The sequence below is a fragment of the Populus nigra genome, chromosome 8 (genome assembly GCF_951802175.1).
Source record: "Populus nigra chromosome 8, ddPopNigr1.1, whole genome shotgun sequence".
In the NCBI taxonomy this organism is placed as follows: domain Eukaryota; kingdom Viridiplantae; phylum Streptophyta; class Magnoliopsida; order Malpighiales; family Salicaceae; genus Populus; species Populus nigra.
Window position 1 is genome coordinate 1,455,231 of NC_084859.1, and position 13,617 is coordinate 1,468,847.

General features: G+C 31.8%; 2 protein-coding genes across 2 annotated transcripts; both read right to left on the reverse strand.

The window, feature by feature from the left end:
* Positions 1-1,891: 1,891 nt before the first annotated feature.
* LOC133702426 (uncharacterized protein At4g06598-like) lies at positions 1,892-6,322 on the reverse strand. The gene is made up of 5 exons (XM_062126784.1): positions 6,134-6,322; positions 4,265-4,997; positions 3,183-3,262; positions 2,951-3,073; positions 1,892-2,556 (listed from the first exon to the last, which is right to left on the reverse strand). The coding sequence occupies exons 2-5, from the start codon at positions 4,975-4,977 to the stop codon at positions 2,366-2,368; spliced, it is 1,107 nt and encodes a 368-aa protein (XP_061982768.1). The 5' UTR covers positions 4,978-4,997; positions 6,134-6,322; the 3' UTR covers positions 1,892-2,365.
* Positions 6,323-9,671: 3,349 nt separating this feature from the next.
* Positions 9,672-11,940, reverse strand: LOC133701091 (sm-like protein LSM2). Its single transcript, XM_062124886.1, has 3 exons — positions 11,819-11,940; positions 11,576-11,734; positions 9,672-9,992 (listed from the first exon to the last, which is right to left on the reverse strand). The coding sequence occupies exons 1-3, from the start codon at positions 11,819-11,821 to the stop codon at positions 9,873-9,875; spliced, it is 282 nt and encodes a 93-aa protein (XP_061980870.1). The 5' UTR covers positions 11,822-11,940; the 3' UTR covers positions 9,672-9,872.
* Between the last annotated feature and the right edge of the window lie 1,677 nt (positions 11,941-13,617).

The window sequence follows — 13,617 nt, forward strand, 5'->3', positions numbered from 1 at the left end:
AAAGGACTAGTATGATTTTTTGTATGGCCAGCACGTAATCTGAGGAAGAAAGACAAGGAAAAGAAAGAAAAAAAAAGCAATTTTAAGCCAAACTACGCCGAACCACCATACACGCTCCACCAAGAACGGAAAAGGACACTAAGATGAATAAAATGATGCAGCAGAATCATAGTTACAATCATCGAAACCAGCCACACTCGCCGCTAGAAGGTGGCGGAGCGGCAACCATGCAAGGCACGAGTAACAGTTTTTTTGTTTTTTTTTCTTATTATTTGTACAAAACCAAATATGCCTTTAGGACTATACAACAATAACAAACAACCCATGATGAAATTACAATCATGCCCCTTAAGCCAATGCTAGAAAATTTGAATGGTAAAGGTAATATAGTATTTCTATTGTTCTATCAAATATAAAAATACAAAAACACCCTTGTATAGAAGGCATTGGATGATTTTATTCAATGGTTACATTAGTAATTTTACTATGCATTAAAAGAAACAATTACCAAAATAAACTCATACAATCCTTAAAAGACATTTATTTCATTGTGAAAATACCATCTTACCCCCGAAGCAAAGACAAAAAATAAAACAATCAAGAGGCAATATAGTAATTATAATATTGCAATGAATAGTAATTTATGTTTTGAAGCACAATAATATCGCTTGAGAAATTAGTTTTTTGAATAACTAGTTTAATAATCCCATTATGTTAAGGGTAAGGTTTTAAGTTAATTTCTAAAAAAAGATAAGAAATAGTCGATGTTATTAATGTGTTTTAAAATATCATGATTTTTTTTAATTAGTGTTAACAAATTGTTTTTATATATCAATTTATTTTTTTAATTTATTTTATTATGTATAAACATCATCTTTTTTATTTTTTTAACTAAAAGAATAAAAAATTGTTATTGCACATAATAAAATAATTAATAAATATATATAAATTAATAAATAAATAAAATGTTAATACTAATTGCATACAAAAATGGGAAATTAGTCTTTCTAATAAAAGAAAAGATAGATGTGTATATAAATATTTTATCTAAACCATTTGTTTTTATTTATTTTATCTTATAACGTTAATTTTAGTCGCTATGAACAAATGATATCTGCTTTTATAAATGTATCATGTAAATACAATTTATATAAATCACTCGAGGAAAAAATTAAAAAAAATTACAATAATTTCTTTGAAGTATTATGAAATTATAAAAAAAATTCAAATATTAATTATTATTTTAAAAAAATCAAATTATACAATTTTAAAAAAAAAATAAAAAAGGGTATTAATTAAGATTTAAATAGAAATTAATGAAAATTAAAAAAAATAGAGAAAGGCCAAGTGAGGGTATTATAAAAACTTATTTCTCAACTTGTTTTTATATATAAAACAAAACAAAAAAAAAAACTAAAAGATACTATAAGTATCTCAATATCCTCATTTCTAATTCTAAAACACTCTTTAATCACTATTACAAAAAAAAATTATAAATTTTTATCTATCTTTTTGTATCATGGTTAAATAAAAACTCCACCTCTATTAAACTCTTCTAGCAAAGATGTATAGTATTTTTAGTCATCCAAGTACTTTCCCTCTCCTTGATATTTTCAATGATTTTCTCTCAACTTTCTCAACTTCTACAAACTGAACGTGGAAAAATAAAATTCAACTTAAAATTTTATTTCGTAAAATCAGATCATGCAAATTGAAAAAAGTGGGGCAGCCAAGTATACATAATGTAGGCTCAAACGACCTATGATCAAAGCAAAATCAACAGAGCAGAGAACCTCATGATTCTGTAAACCTAAGCAAAGTATCAGGTAAATTGTAAGCCCTTCCCAAACCTGTGCAAAAGCAATTGTACCCAATATAGCTTTTCTCATCATTTAAACAGAGCAGGAAGCAAACATGGATTTCACTGAAAAGATTTTACAAGGAAGAATTTCCTATGAATAACATTACAGACAGTGCATACATATCGACCCTAACGATCCTTCACAACATTAGATTCCAAATAGTGTATCATCTAAACGGGTCAGAAATGAATACAAATTTCCTGATTTCTGATAACTTGAACATACAGGAGAGGCCAAAATAGGAACCTCTTTCTTAGTTATCACCTCCGGTGAGTCATCTGCCTGATCAATGACCACCAGGTGCACATGAAGATATTAATCAGATTAAAAAAGGACAAGAAAGAAGAGAAACAAAATGTGAGAATCAGGTGGAGAATAGGATGAATGCTGGCCTTTATCCCACTCAATGGTAACAACAATTATGGTCATATGGTAACAGCTAGACTTTGCAAGCCCGACGCAGGAAAAGTAGTGGCACATCAAATCTCATGGCTAAAACATGTCTAAATGCGGAGTGAACCAGTCACAGGGTCTCGGCTAGAATTGGCATTCATAGAGAGGTTTGCAAATTGGGAGTCCAGGTCCCTGCTGTTACTACGGCGATGGCTAGAAGGTTTCATTTGCTGTGGCTGCTGCTGCTGCTGATACGAGGCTCGTAGCCTTCCAATCTCCCTCTCCAGAACTTCATGCTCCACTGAAAACACACCTCAAAAAGTTTAGGAGTAAAAACATGAAAAGGATTATATACATAAAAGCATATTCATTCGTGATGATCAATAAACCCGTTCTCAATCCATTATCTTTTTTATCTCAGTCATCTTGCTACATTACTTCTATACCCTAAAATCTTCAGAATAGAACTAACTAGGCCTAAAACTCAGTAATTGACTCTTTGCATTTTTATATGCTAGCATTATGAAAAATAAATAGGCCTAAAACTAATTTTTTTCAAACAGCTTCTCACAATGAGAACAACTTCTTGACTCTTAAGAGTTATATAAAAGAAATCTACAACCAAAAGTGAGAAAGATAAAGGGACAATATATATCAACACCTTAACTGTCAAGAAGTCAATAATTAGAGCTTACAGTATTTGATAAGCTGCTCCTGGGCCAAATTTTCTAACCGTTGCTTAAGAGCTTTATTCTCCATGCTTAGAATAAGATTTTGCTGATTGACAAATTCGAGCTCAGCTGAAACTTCTGATCCTTCTGCCTGTGAGGTACATTATGACATCATAAATCTTGCAATTCATTCAACACTCTTACAAATTAAATGGAAATTACACCTCACAGGCAGCTTCTGCAGAGATAGAGATACTTGCCTGCAAAGCTTGTACATTTCTTTCCAGCTCAGCTATGTACTGAAGTTTACGGACCCTGGAGCGCTGGGCAAACTGCCTGCATTAGATATCATTTTAAGTGTTATAGACAAAAGTATCGCTTTTCGACTCATTGTAGAGTACATGAACTTTCTCATTTCTGCATATCATTCATATTATAAGTAGCTATTCTAGCTTCTACAAACAGGTCTCTAAAATAACTACCTCTAAAATAACTACCAAACAGAAACATCTAACAGTCAGACATCATACCAAATTTCAGATTGGTTATTTACACATCAGAAATGTAAAAATATCATAAGCCACAGCACATTCATAGATCAGAGAAAGAAAGATATCTGTCGCCGACAGATATGATTACCAAGGAAGTCAAGTAGAAAATGCAGAAGGAAGAAACACATCCTCCTCAACAAGATGAAAAAAAATGTTAAAGAGTTATGTTTAGGAAAGAATAGGATCTTATCTGAATCTACCCTAGACCAGTACACAATTCTTCACAACTGAAAGCACCGAGAGGTGGTCACAAGTTCATATACAGTAGACAGAATGAACTGTGATATAGAATTTTATTTTTCTTTTCCTTTCGTATTAGTCTATTCTTTTTGGAAACTTTTGTCCTTCTTGAGCTAAATACTGAAAGAATTATTTGGTGCTTTATTTTAGTAGGGTCACAAGTGCGTTGAGTCTATGGATATCATACTTGTAATGCTTCATATTAAGAATCAGAGTTCATGAATCAGCTCTCCAGTAATTATGCTTTAAGGTTGTGTCATGCAATCTACCTACATAAATAATTGATCCACATAATGAAATAATTGAAATAATTACATTACTATTTGTAATTCATCCTTACAATAATACACATTTGGACACCATTAATGGGGCTTGATCCATCCAGTGCATCAAAGAAATATGCATTGAGCACAGAAAGGAGAGGAGGGCACTAGTAAGATTAAATGATGACACCAATAACGTGATTTCATTCATGCTCCATGTCCAAGTAATATATCAAAGTAAGCGTGAGGTATTGAATAATGAAGAAGAGTAACAAAGGACATACTGTTTAGCACGTTTTGTATCAGTATCTGATGCAGAAGATTTGGAATTTGAACTGTCCTTTTTTTCTAATGAAATTTTTGGATCATGTAGACCATCGAGTGGATCTTGCTTTTCACTCTCCGAAACACAATCTGCTTCCCGCGGGGCACATGATGATCCTGAACTCTGCATACCAGCATTCTCCCTGACAGAGGAAAGACTACTTGGAAAGGTAGGGGCATTTAAAGATGAATCCCAAACCCTATTCTTCTGTTTTGTCAAGCTCATTTCAGAATAGAGAGAAGCTTGCCTGACATCTTGGTGATGATCAAAGTCATGAGATCTCCAAGAAGGTATGGACATCACATTTTTATATATGTAGTCATCCTGTTCTGCATAATCTATGTTAGAAGCATTAGCTACATCTATGTACGCAAAGGAGTCACTTGATGAACGCCTATGACCTCCTCTACGAACAGGTGTCTCTGGCTCATTAAGAAGATCATCAAGCCACGAAGGCTGCTCCTCTATGAAGAGAGTCTCAGAAGAAGTTCGCTGATGATGTGTGTTTCCCTCTCTAGGCTTTTGAGCAGTTTTTGATCCAAAACTATTGCTGGGAACATGATCAATGTAAGATGGCGAAACACTAGGAAAAGGACTTTTTGGAGGAAGTAATGGATGTTTCCCTGAGTATATCAAATTTCTTATGTTCGCTGACCCCTTGGAATTTGCCATAGCCAAAACACTAACAGTACCTGTCAAGGAATTAGATATAGAAAACAAATCAGGGTTTTTAATGGTAATTTGGTGAAATTTTCTAATGTTTTATGGTCTCTCAAACACATCCACACAGAGGCCTCAAAGAGAGTAATACAGATAACATCACAAAATATTTCGTAAAACCCATATTCTCTAATAAAAAAAACCACAATGAACAAGAAGGGGACAACATCCATCCACCAAAATCTGTTCTCTACATTTCTCATGACATTCAAGGCAGGCATAATAACAACAGCATACCAGATCAAAAGCAGGAAAAATAAATAAATAAATCAGATGTCACAAATTCAGCAATGAACTTTAATAATCACCGGTTACCATCCATTGGATTTTGATGATCAACGATTTACTTACGCTGACCCTCTTAATAAGACAAGGTTTCAAAAGAGTAAATCGGACCTGAAAGCAACTCGTGTGCTATCTTTCCTAATTTAATCAACTTTCTTGTGTTCAATTTCATCAACCCTTTTGGTCATGTTGGTGCCAGGCCAACATGCAGTCTTACAGAAACTAATTTTACCACGTTTAATAGAAAAAACAACAAGGCTATCAATCCAAAACCAAAAGGATATAATAAAATTAAAAAGAACAATCAAGAAAAATGCAAACAGCAATTCCTTGCAGCATCTCTCACAACTTAAAACATAAGTTAACAACAGAATACTCAACAGAAAAACACTACATTACAGCCCTCTGATTGTAGAGTTTTTCTTGTTTGGTTGCCACGAAAAGGAAAAAAGATTTCAGTATGACACTCTAGACTAAACAAACTTATTGATTTTCGTCGATCTGAATGTAAAGTTCACGTTTTTTCAGCTCCCAGGAAAAAAAAACAAATAACAAATAACCCTCAATTTAAAATAGCAAATTTCTCTTGATTTCCTAATTTTCTTGGCAACCAAACTAGAAAAATTCTACAATCAGAGGCGTGCAATATCTGAAACAAAAAAAAAACAAAAAAAACAAAATTTGTGATTTGTTTTAAAAAATTACTGCAATGTGTTTTAAAAAAAAGAGCTAAATTGAATCAGAATCTCAACTTTTCTTTATGAAAATCAAAATCAAAAACAGATTCGCTTGGACACAAAAAATGAATAAATAAATAAATTACCTTTTGGTGGATTGAAGAAATTAAGATCTCTAAATGCAAATTCAAACAAAGAGAAGAGAAATCAAATAAACTGAACAGTGTCTTCCTAATTTAGGGTTTTTTTTTCCCTCAATGCAGAGGAGACCTCTCCTCTCTCTACTCTCTCTCTCTCTCTCTCTCTCGATCAAATGGGCTGGATTGAAAATCTAGACAATTGGAGTTATACTCTCTTTATATTTCACTTTATGATATTATTATTATTCGGAATAATTACAGCAGTATTATTTCTTTTTATTTTTTCGACGTAAAAGGTATTTGTGCATTCATTTAAACTGGTTTTACTCAAGCGATTTTAAAAACGCATCTTCACATAAATTAATATATTTAAAATAACTTAATAAAACTAGTGTTTTTAAAAAATTTAAATTTTTTTATTAAAAAATAATTTTTTTTATATATTTTGAATCATTTTAATGTGTTGATCTCAAAATAATTTTTAAAAAATAAAAAATATTATTTTAATATATTTTAGCATGAAAAATAAATTGAAAAACAATCATAATCACACTTCTAAAAAACACACTAAATAAATCCTTGGTGATATTTCAAAAGTAAAACAATTATGTAAATCTCTTTTTTGAGTAACTGTTATTAGTGTTTGTTTATTTTTTATTTTTTATTTTTTAATCAGATGCATTTTTATATCAATTTACTTATCATTAATGCTAAATCTCTCTCTTAAATATTTTGAAAATGCATTATATATCAGTTTAATGCATTGATTAAGAATAATATATTTCAAAAATAGTAAATTCAAGCCTAGCCAGGAAAACCTAGGGCAAAACGTTATGATGGGGGGGTGCATGACTGCCTTTAGGGCATGGACTGGATCCATGAAGGCCAATGAAGCATGTAGCTTAGTTGGCATTGAGGGTGGAGGTGCCATTCTCATTTCTTAAAATAGGAGTAATTCTTATAAAGTCAGAAACTAGCTGTGATTGTTTTTAGTTAATGGTTTAATGGGTGTGTGCATTTCAATCAAGACGGCCAATGTGGTGTCTAATTGAGCTTATTCAAAGATGTACTTTGTTTCGAGAAAAATAAACGGATTTTAACGAGATTTTTTTCAGGTTGACTAGATTACAAGTTAATTTAGGCTTTTTATCAGATTACACCCGGTTAATTCTCTTTCTGTTTTTATTAAAATTCAACCTAGCTGAATCTCTGGTTCATCCCCATCACGGATTAACTAGTCATGTCGGTTTTAAAATAGTAGTTTTTAATACATGTTTTAAAAATGTATTTGTATATTTTTAAAATAGAAATTACATAGAAACATATTACAATTTTTTATCTCAAAATAACAACCGTCTAAAACATAGAATCTAATTGAGCTTATTCATGTAATTTGTTTCGAGAAAATAAAAAAGGTTCTGAGTAGGTTTTTTTCAGATTGACTAAATTACAGGTTAATTTAGATTTCTGATCAGATTATACCAGGTTAATTCTCTCACTGTTTTTATTGAAACTCAACCTAGCTTAAGCTCTGGTTCATCCACATCATGGATCAACTCGTCATGTCGGTTTTAAAATAGTGATATTTATTACATGTTTTAAAAATGTATTTGTATATTTTCAAAATAGAAATTACAGAAAAACATGTTATAAATTTTTTTTTTCTCAAAACAACAACCGAACATGGTCTAAAACACATGAAATAAATCTATTTTATAATATCTTTTAAGTGAATTTAACTTTCTATTCACACAATCTCAATCTTTTTTTTTTCGGAGCAAATATAAAATAAAAGTAAATGATGGGATATTCTTAATAAAAAATGAGATGAGATGAGTTAATGACGCGTAAAGGGTTTGCAAGTTGGTGATAGAATATGATAATTATGGTTTAAATAAAAGAGAGGAACAGCGCATTATTATAATAAAGCGGAGAAGAAGCCAGCCAGCCAGCCAGCCAGCACCCACACATAAAAGTGCACAAGCAGACAGCAACACTCCATACCTACAAAATCCAACATGTCTCCAACCCCCAAGATTTTATGCCTCTTGTTGGGATTACAGTACAAATACAGACAGATGTTATTTATAATTTCCTTTTTTTTAATTAATTTTTTTATCGTTTTAATGGGTTAATATTAAAAATAAATTTTTAAAAAAATATTAATTTAATATATTTATAAATAAAAAATATTTTTAAAAACGAGGATTATTGCTCCAAACACATGTTGCAAAAGTTGCTCATCTTCATTGCTGAAGAAAAGAAGAGTATCGCACTTGAGGGCCTAGCTGTTGTGGTCAACCGTATAACTTGTTACGCCCCCGTCCCGGGTTCGACCCTCTATGTGCACGTCTGTCACCCCCGCGGTGTCTAACCTGCCCCTGAGCTTGCAGGATGTCCAGTGAGCCGTGGGGAATAGTCGTGGTGCGCGCAAGCTGGTCCGGACACCCCACGTAAATAAAAAAAAATATATATATATATATATATATTTTGGTAGTCTAAGCATCTAAAATCACAAGTAGTATTCCTGCAAGCCTACTCTTCTCTCTGCTTCTTCTTCAACTTCTTTATAATTTTACCGCAAGTAATATACCGCATGGCATATGGCATGCAAGTATACTATGATCATATTGTAACTTGATAATTAATTCAAAATAATATCAAGATTAAGAGTTGAGAGGATTAATCTAATTTTTTTTCAAATCAACTAATTAATAATCAGAGTTTGAATCGACCTACGTGCTTATCCGAGTTTTTGAAAAAATGACTAAAACACATCCTCTTGCTCTTGATGGATCCAATCAATATATAATCCATTTAATGACAATAAAGGCTTTTATGGTATAGATTTTCAATAAAACGAGACATGTAATTCCAATTTGAGTTTTTGGATGCTTAGCAGTTAATTAGATGTTAGGGCAACATTAGTCCCTTTATCTGAAATCAATCCAATTTTCTGTTCACTTTTATAGACACGTGAAATTTCTATGGATTCCAATTTCTTAAAGGAAACGTTTTAAAAATTAAAATGAAAAATAAATTACTAAAAATACTTTGTTTGTTTATTTAGGCTGATTTTATTATTTCCACTAAAATACTATTTTTAGTAAAAAAAATTATTTAATTTTATAAGATCCAAATTATATTCTATGATTTGAAATACCTTCCAACATAATCAAGCTCCGATCTCCATCATAGGAATTGTACCCCATACCTAGTTGCTCTCAATTTACGGAACATGACAGCACCGTCTAAAAAATTTAATTTTTTTTGGTTAAAAATTATTTTTTTTAATTTTTTTACATTTTTAGATTGATATACTAATTTTAAAAAATAAAAAAATATCATTTTAATACATTTCTAAATAAAAATACACTTTAAACTAAAACTACAATCTCAGACAATTAAAACAAATTGTCCAAAGACGCCGTGCCCGGCCTCTAAAGATGCTGCTAATTGCGAAAAACACTGCAACCTACATGCCGAACATGTACATAAAGGAAGAAAGTGCGTTCTAATCGATATCCTAAGCTTAGCAGATTAATTATCTTCTTTAAGCAATCAAATTGTCATTACTAAACCCAATAGCATTTTCTCTGGATTGCTAGGAAGTCTAACTTATATGTTCATGAACTTGTCACCAGTACAAACATCCAGGTTCAGAATGAGAAGAAAGCTTGTTCAAACTAAAGCAATTACATCAGATGTCCAGGCAAGTACTTGGAGAAGTCTAATCAAATGAGTGTCAGCCACCCCGAGCTTCCCTTCTCGTGGCATCGTGAAGCAGATCAACATCCACACCCTCTGGAGGAAGTTGAACATATCTCACTACTGATCCCCTTATGAAACAGTTCCTGACAGAAAGCTGAAATTTAACACAAAATCATTAGATCCAGCTAGCACAATCATATGGAAAATCCCAAAAACAAACAGGACTGTCAAATGGTAAATGTGAAGTAATACGGACATCTTAACTTGAAGCAAACAGAAGATAGAGAAAATAAACTCTGGGAAATTATCCACGGCATAACATCAATAACCAGAGTTCAACACAGTCTTAGTCCTCAAAACATTCTTTGGGTGTGTTTGTGTATATGTCAACACCTAAAGATGCACATCTTCATGCATTTATACAACAAAAATAGCACGCCCTCAAACGCAACAATGCATAAATATAGAGGACTTGTCAGCAGAACTCTGAGCAAAGATGAATACTGAGTTTCTTGCTCCTCGCTCGTGTATTGTATGATTGGCTCGTATCTCATAGGAGAAACAAATGAATATTTTTTTTTGTGATCCCTATTCAGAATTATTAAATTTGCAGGCATCAGTTTACATGTTTTTATAGGGAAACTATAAATGATTGGCCGGATTGACAGAAATGATATCCAAATACCAAAACCAAACTCTTGGTGACCTTTTTGAAATAGAAGAAAAGGAGAGAAAGAAAACAAAGAATGTAATAACTCTCTTCTATTCATAAGAAAACAAACATCACAACAGCAGAATACAAACTCATTGAAGGTGGCAAACACAGATACACATGGCTTTTTAGATGTGCTATCTTATAGAAAGCTTGGAAACAGATAACGACATCACCATCCCTTTGCAAATATAAAACCAGCCACAACATGAAATTCCAAAAATGTGATATCTGCACAATGTGATTTCTTAAAACTTTCATTCAACCCACTTTCATATCATCGGTCATCCTTAAAACAAACACCCAAAACTCTAGTAAATGGTTACTTGACATAATTATGATCTTCTAGAAGAATACGAAGTTGAGTCGGTGAAGGATTGTGATAATGCAATCCTAATCAGGACACAATTTACATATAATCTACAACCTGTATGTCTACTCATAATCCAACTTTATATGAGCAAGTTAAACCTCTATGAAGAGAGGGTTTCGATGCATAACTTGGGGTATGCACACACTCATTTGCTTTAAAATCTATCACAAGCTTGTTCTCAACAACAAGCTTGCTAACTTGGGCATCAGAGCGGTCTCCAAAGAATAAATCATGGGTCACCATGAGGTTTCAGCTGTTTTGTACGCACAACACTTGGGTCCAACGTTGGAAGGAGCAGAGGAGCTTGATATCGACTAGCTCATAGCCTTACCCAACCATTCTAAGTTTGTAACTCTTCAATCGCGTCAACTTGCAAACATGAAACCTCCACTATTACACATTCTATGTGGTTCTTGAAATCAAATCAAGTATAAACCTTATATTTCTTGAAATTGCGCCAACTTGCAAACACGAAACCTCCATTGTTACACATTCTATGTGGTTCTTGAAATTGCATCAAATCAGGCATAAATATTTCTACGTGGGATCTTAATTTAACATAAAGCCCAGTAGGGTTTCAAGAAAAAAAAAAACAAAGACGTGTAATTATTAGGGTTTTGAAAGAATTTAAACAAGAGAGAGAGTAAAGTACCATGTGAGGATACTTGTCTTGATCGACAACGCGAGTGTTTTCGAGCTTGATGTTGAGGTACTGATCCACAGAGTGAAGAGTCCCTCTTATAGCCAAATCATTCTTCAGCTCCACCGTCACTTCTTTCCCTACCAAATCCTTGAAATACGAAAAAAACAACTGCACCCCACCATAATACCTAAATCAAATCATATTCCTAGACTTATAATCACAAAATAGATTAGGGAATTAGAGATTAATTACCATTTAATCTTATCAGCTCTACTGCTTCCCTGCACTGCTTCAGTTTTTATAGAGGGCCTGCTTTGCTTTGCTTTTCTTTGCTGGGACTCGGTGTCCCTAATGAGCCACAGTCGAGTGTCGACTCAATGGGTCCTTATATTCCAGGCTTTGTTTTTTATCAGTCCTTATAGTTTTATTTGTTTCTAATTTGTCTTTATATTTTAGATTATTTTTTTTAATCTACCTTTGTTACGGGAAAAAAAAATTATTAAATGAATTTAGCTAAAAAAATTATTAAATGAAAATTTATATGAAACAAATTTCAAAAAAATCGTGTTTCAAAATATCTATTAAAAAACTTTTTTTTTTCTTTTCAACTTGATATCATTCTACCCCTGAATCAAAAGTAATAGTTAAAGTATTGAAAGGCATGCAAAAACTTTTCATTTCTCAGGCAGATTGCAAGATAAAGATTATTTTTTAAAATATTTTTTATTTAAAAATATATTAAAATAATATATATTTTAAATTTATTATTGATATTAAAAATATCTAAAAATATTTAAAACTAAAATATAAAAATAAATAAAAGCGTTATTGGAACATGGTATGAAACAAAACGCGTACCACTATTTCCAGCTATTTTTGTATTGGTCTATCTTATCAAGTTAACCTTAAGGGATAACTCAACTGGTCAAGTATTGGGTATGCTCCCTAATAGTCATGAGTTCAAGTTCTCTGAGTCTCAGGGTCATTAAAGATTTACATGGTCGTTAACTTCAGGGCCCGTGAAATTAATCAAAATATACACAAACTGGCTAAAACATCCATATTAATTATATATATATATAAAAATTAGTGGAGCACCATCAGTTCTATTGAAGACAACCTTAATTTTAATTTCCTACCTTAATTTTTCTTCTTTTTTTTTCTTTTGTTTTTCCCTTAAAGTCTTGGCTATATCAGTGGCATGCTTCAACAAAAGAAAGACAGCCTTAATTTTTCTCTCAATAGATTGCAGTACTTTCAAGTGATAGAAATGTCTTCTATTGACAAGTTCCTTGTAGATAATATAGCTGGAGAAGAACTAGGCAGGCATCGGAAGTGCAGAAACCTTGTTGTGTTCTATGCTAAGGTAATTAATCTCTTGGGAGTTCAATTAAAATCATTTAAAATTGTTATGTTTACTATGTTGCCCGTTCAATTTCTAGTTCATGAGATATCCTTTTTCCAAAGTCTTGGTCATTCACTTGTTATTGAGGCCGTTTGCACTATTATAATTTTTTAAAAAATAATCATTTGTCTCTCCTTTGAATATATTCATAGAGGTATTTGCTTGGAGTGTGGTTGAATTTTGAAAGTGTGTCCGAACCATAAAATCATTGAAATTGATGTTTTTAATTGATTTTAGTATAGAAATGTTAAAATTATTAAGAAAAAAACCATAAAAATATTAAATTAATATGTTTTTAATTGACAAATACTTTACAAAATATTATCTGGATTGCCTAACACACTCTGTAGCTCGATATATTAACTTCAGTTCTTTCAACAAGTTTTTTTTTGCTTTTTTTTTTTGCTTTTCTTTCTATTTTGAGTGGAGTGGAATGAGGCTGCACATCCTAATTAAATTGGAACTACTTTTTATATATTATATTTAAAAAACTTATTTGTTAGAAAGAAAAATATTTCATAAAATGTTTAACTTATAACTTATTTGTTTTTCCCCATAAAAACCGTACGTTTTCAATAACTTTACCGTTCACTTTTTAATTATTAGCTTATTATTAGCTTAATAATTGCTTGTTTTTTTTATGACA

Excerpts from the sequence above, each read along its gene's own strand:
- LOC133702426 (XM_062126784.1), bottom strand. The coding sequence starts at position 4,977 with ATGGCAAATTCCAAGGGGTCAGCGAACATAAGAAATTTGATATACTCA. Across the intron at positions 3,263-4,264 it reads GATACAAAACGTGCTAAACA|GCAGTTTGCCCAGCGCTCCA; the intron begins GTATGTCCTTTG and ends TATCTAATGCAG. Across the intron at positions 2,557-2,950 it reads GGAGCAGCTTATCAAATACT|TGGAGCATGAAGTTCTGGAG; the intron begins GTAAGCTCTAAT and ends GTGTGTTTTCAG.
- LOC133701091 (XM_062124886.1), bottom strand. Across the intron at positions 9,993-11,575 it reads AAGACAAGTATCCTCACATG|CTTTCTGTCAGGAACTGTTT; the intron begins GTACTTTACTCT and ends GTTAAATTTCAG.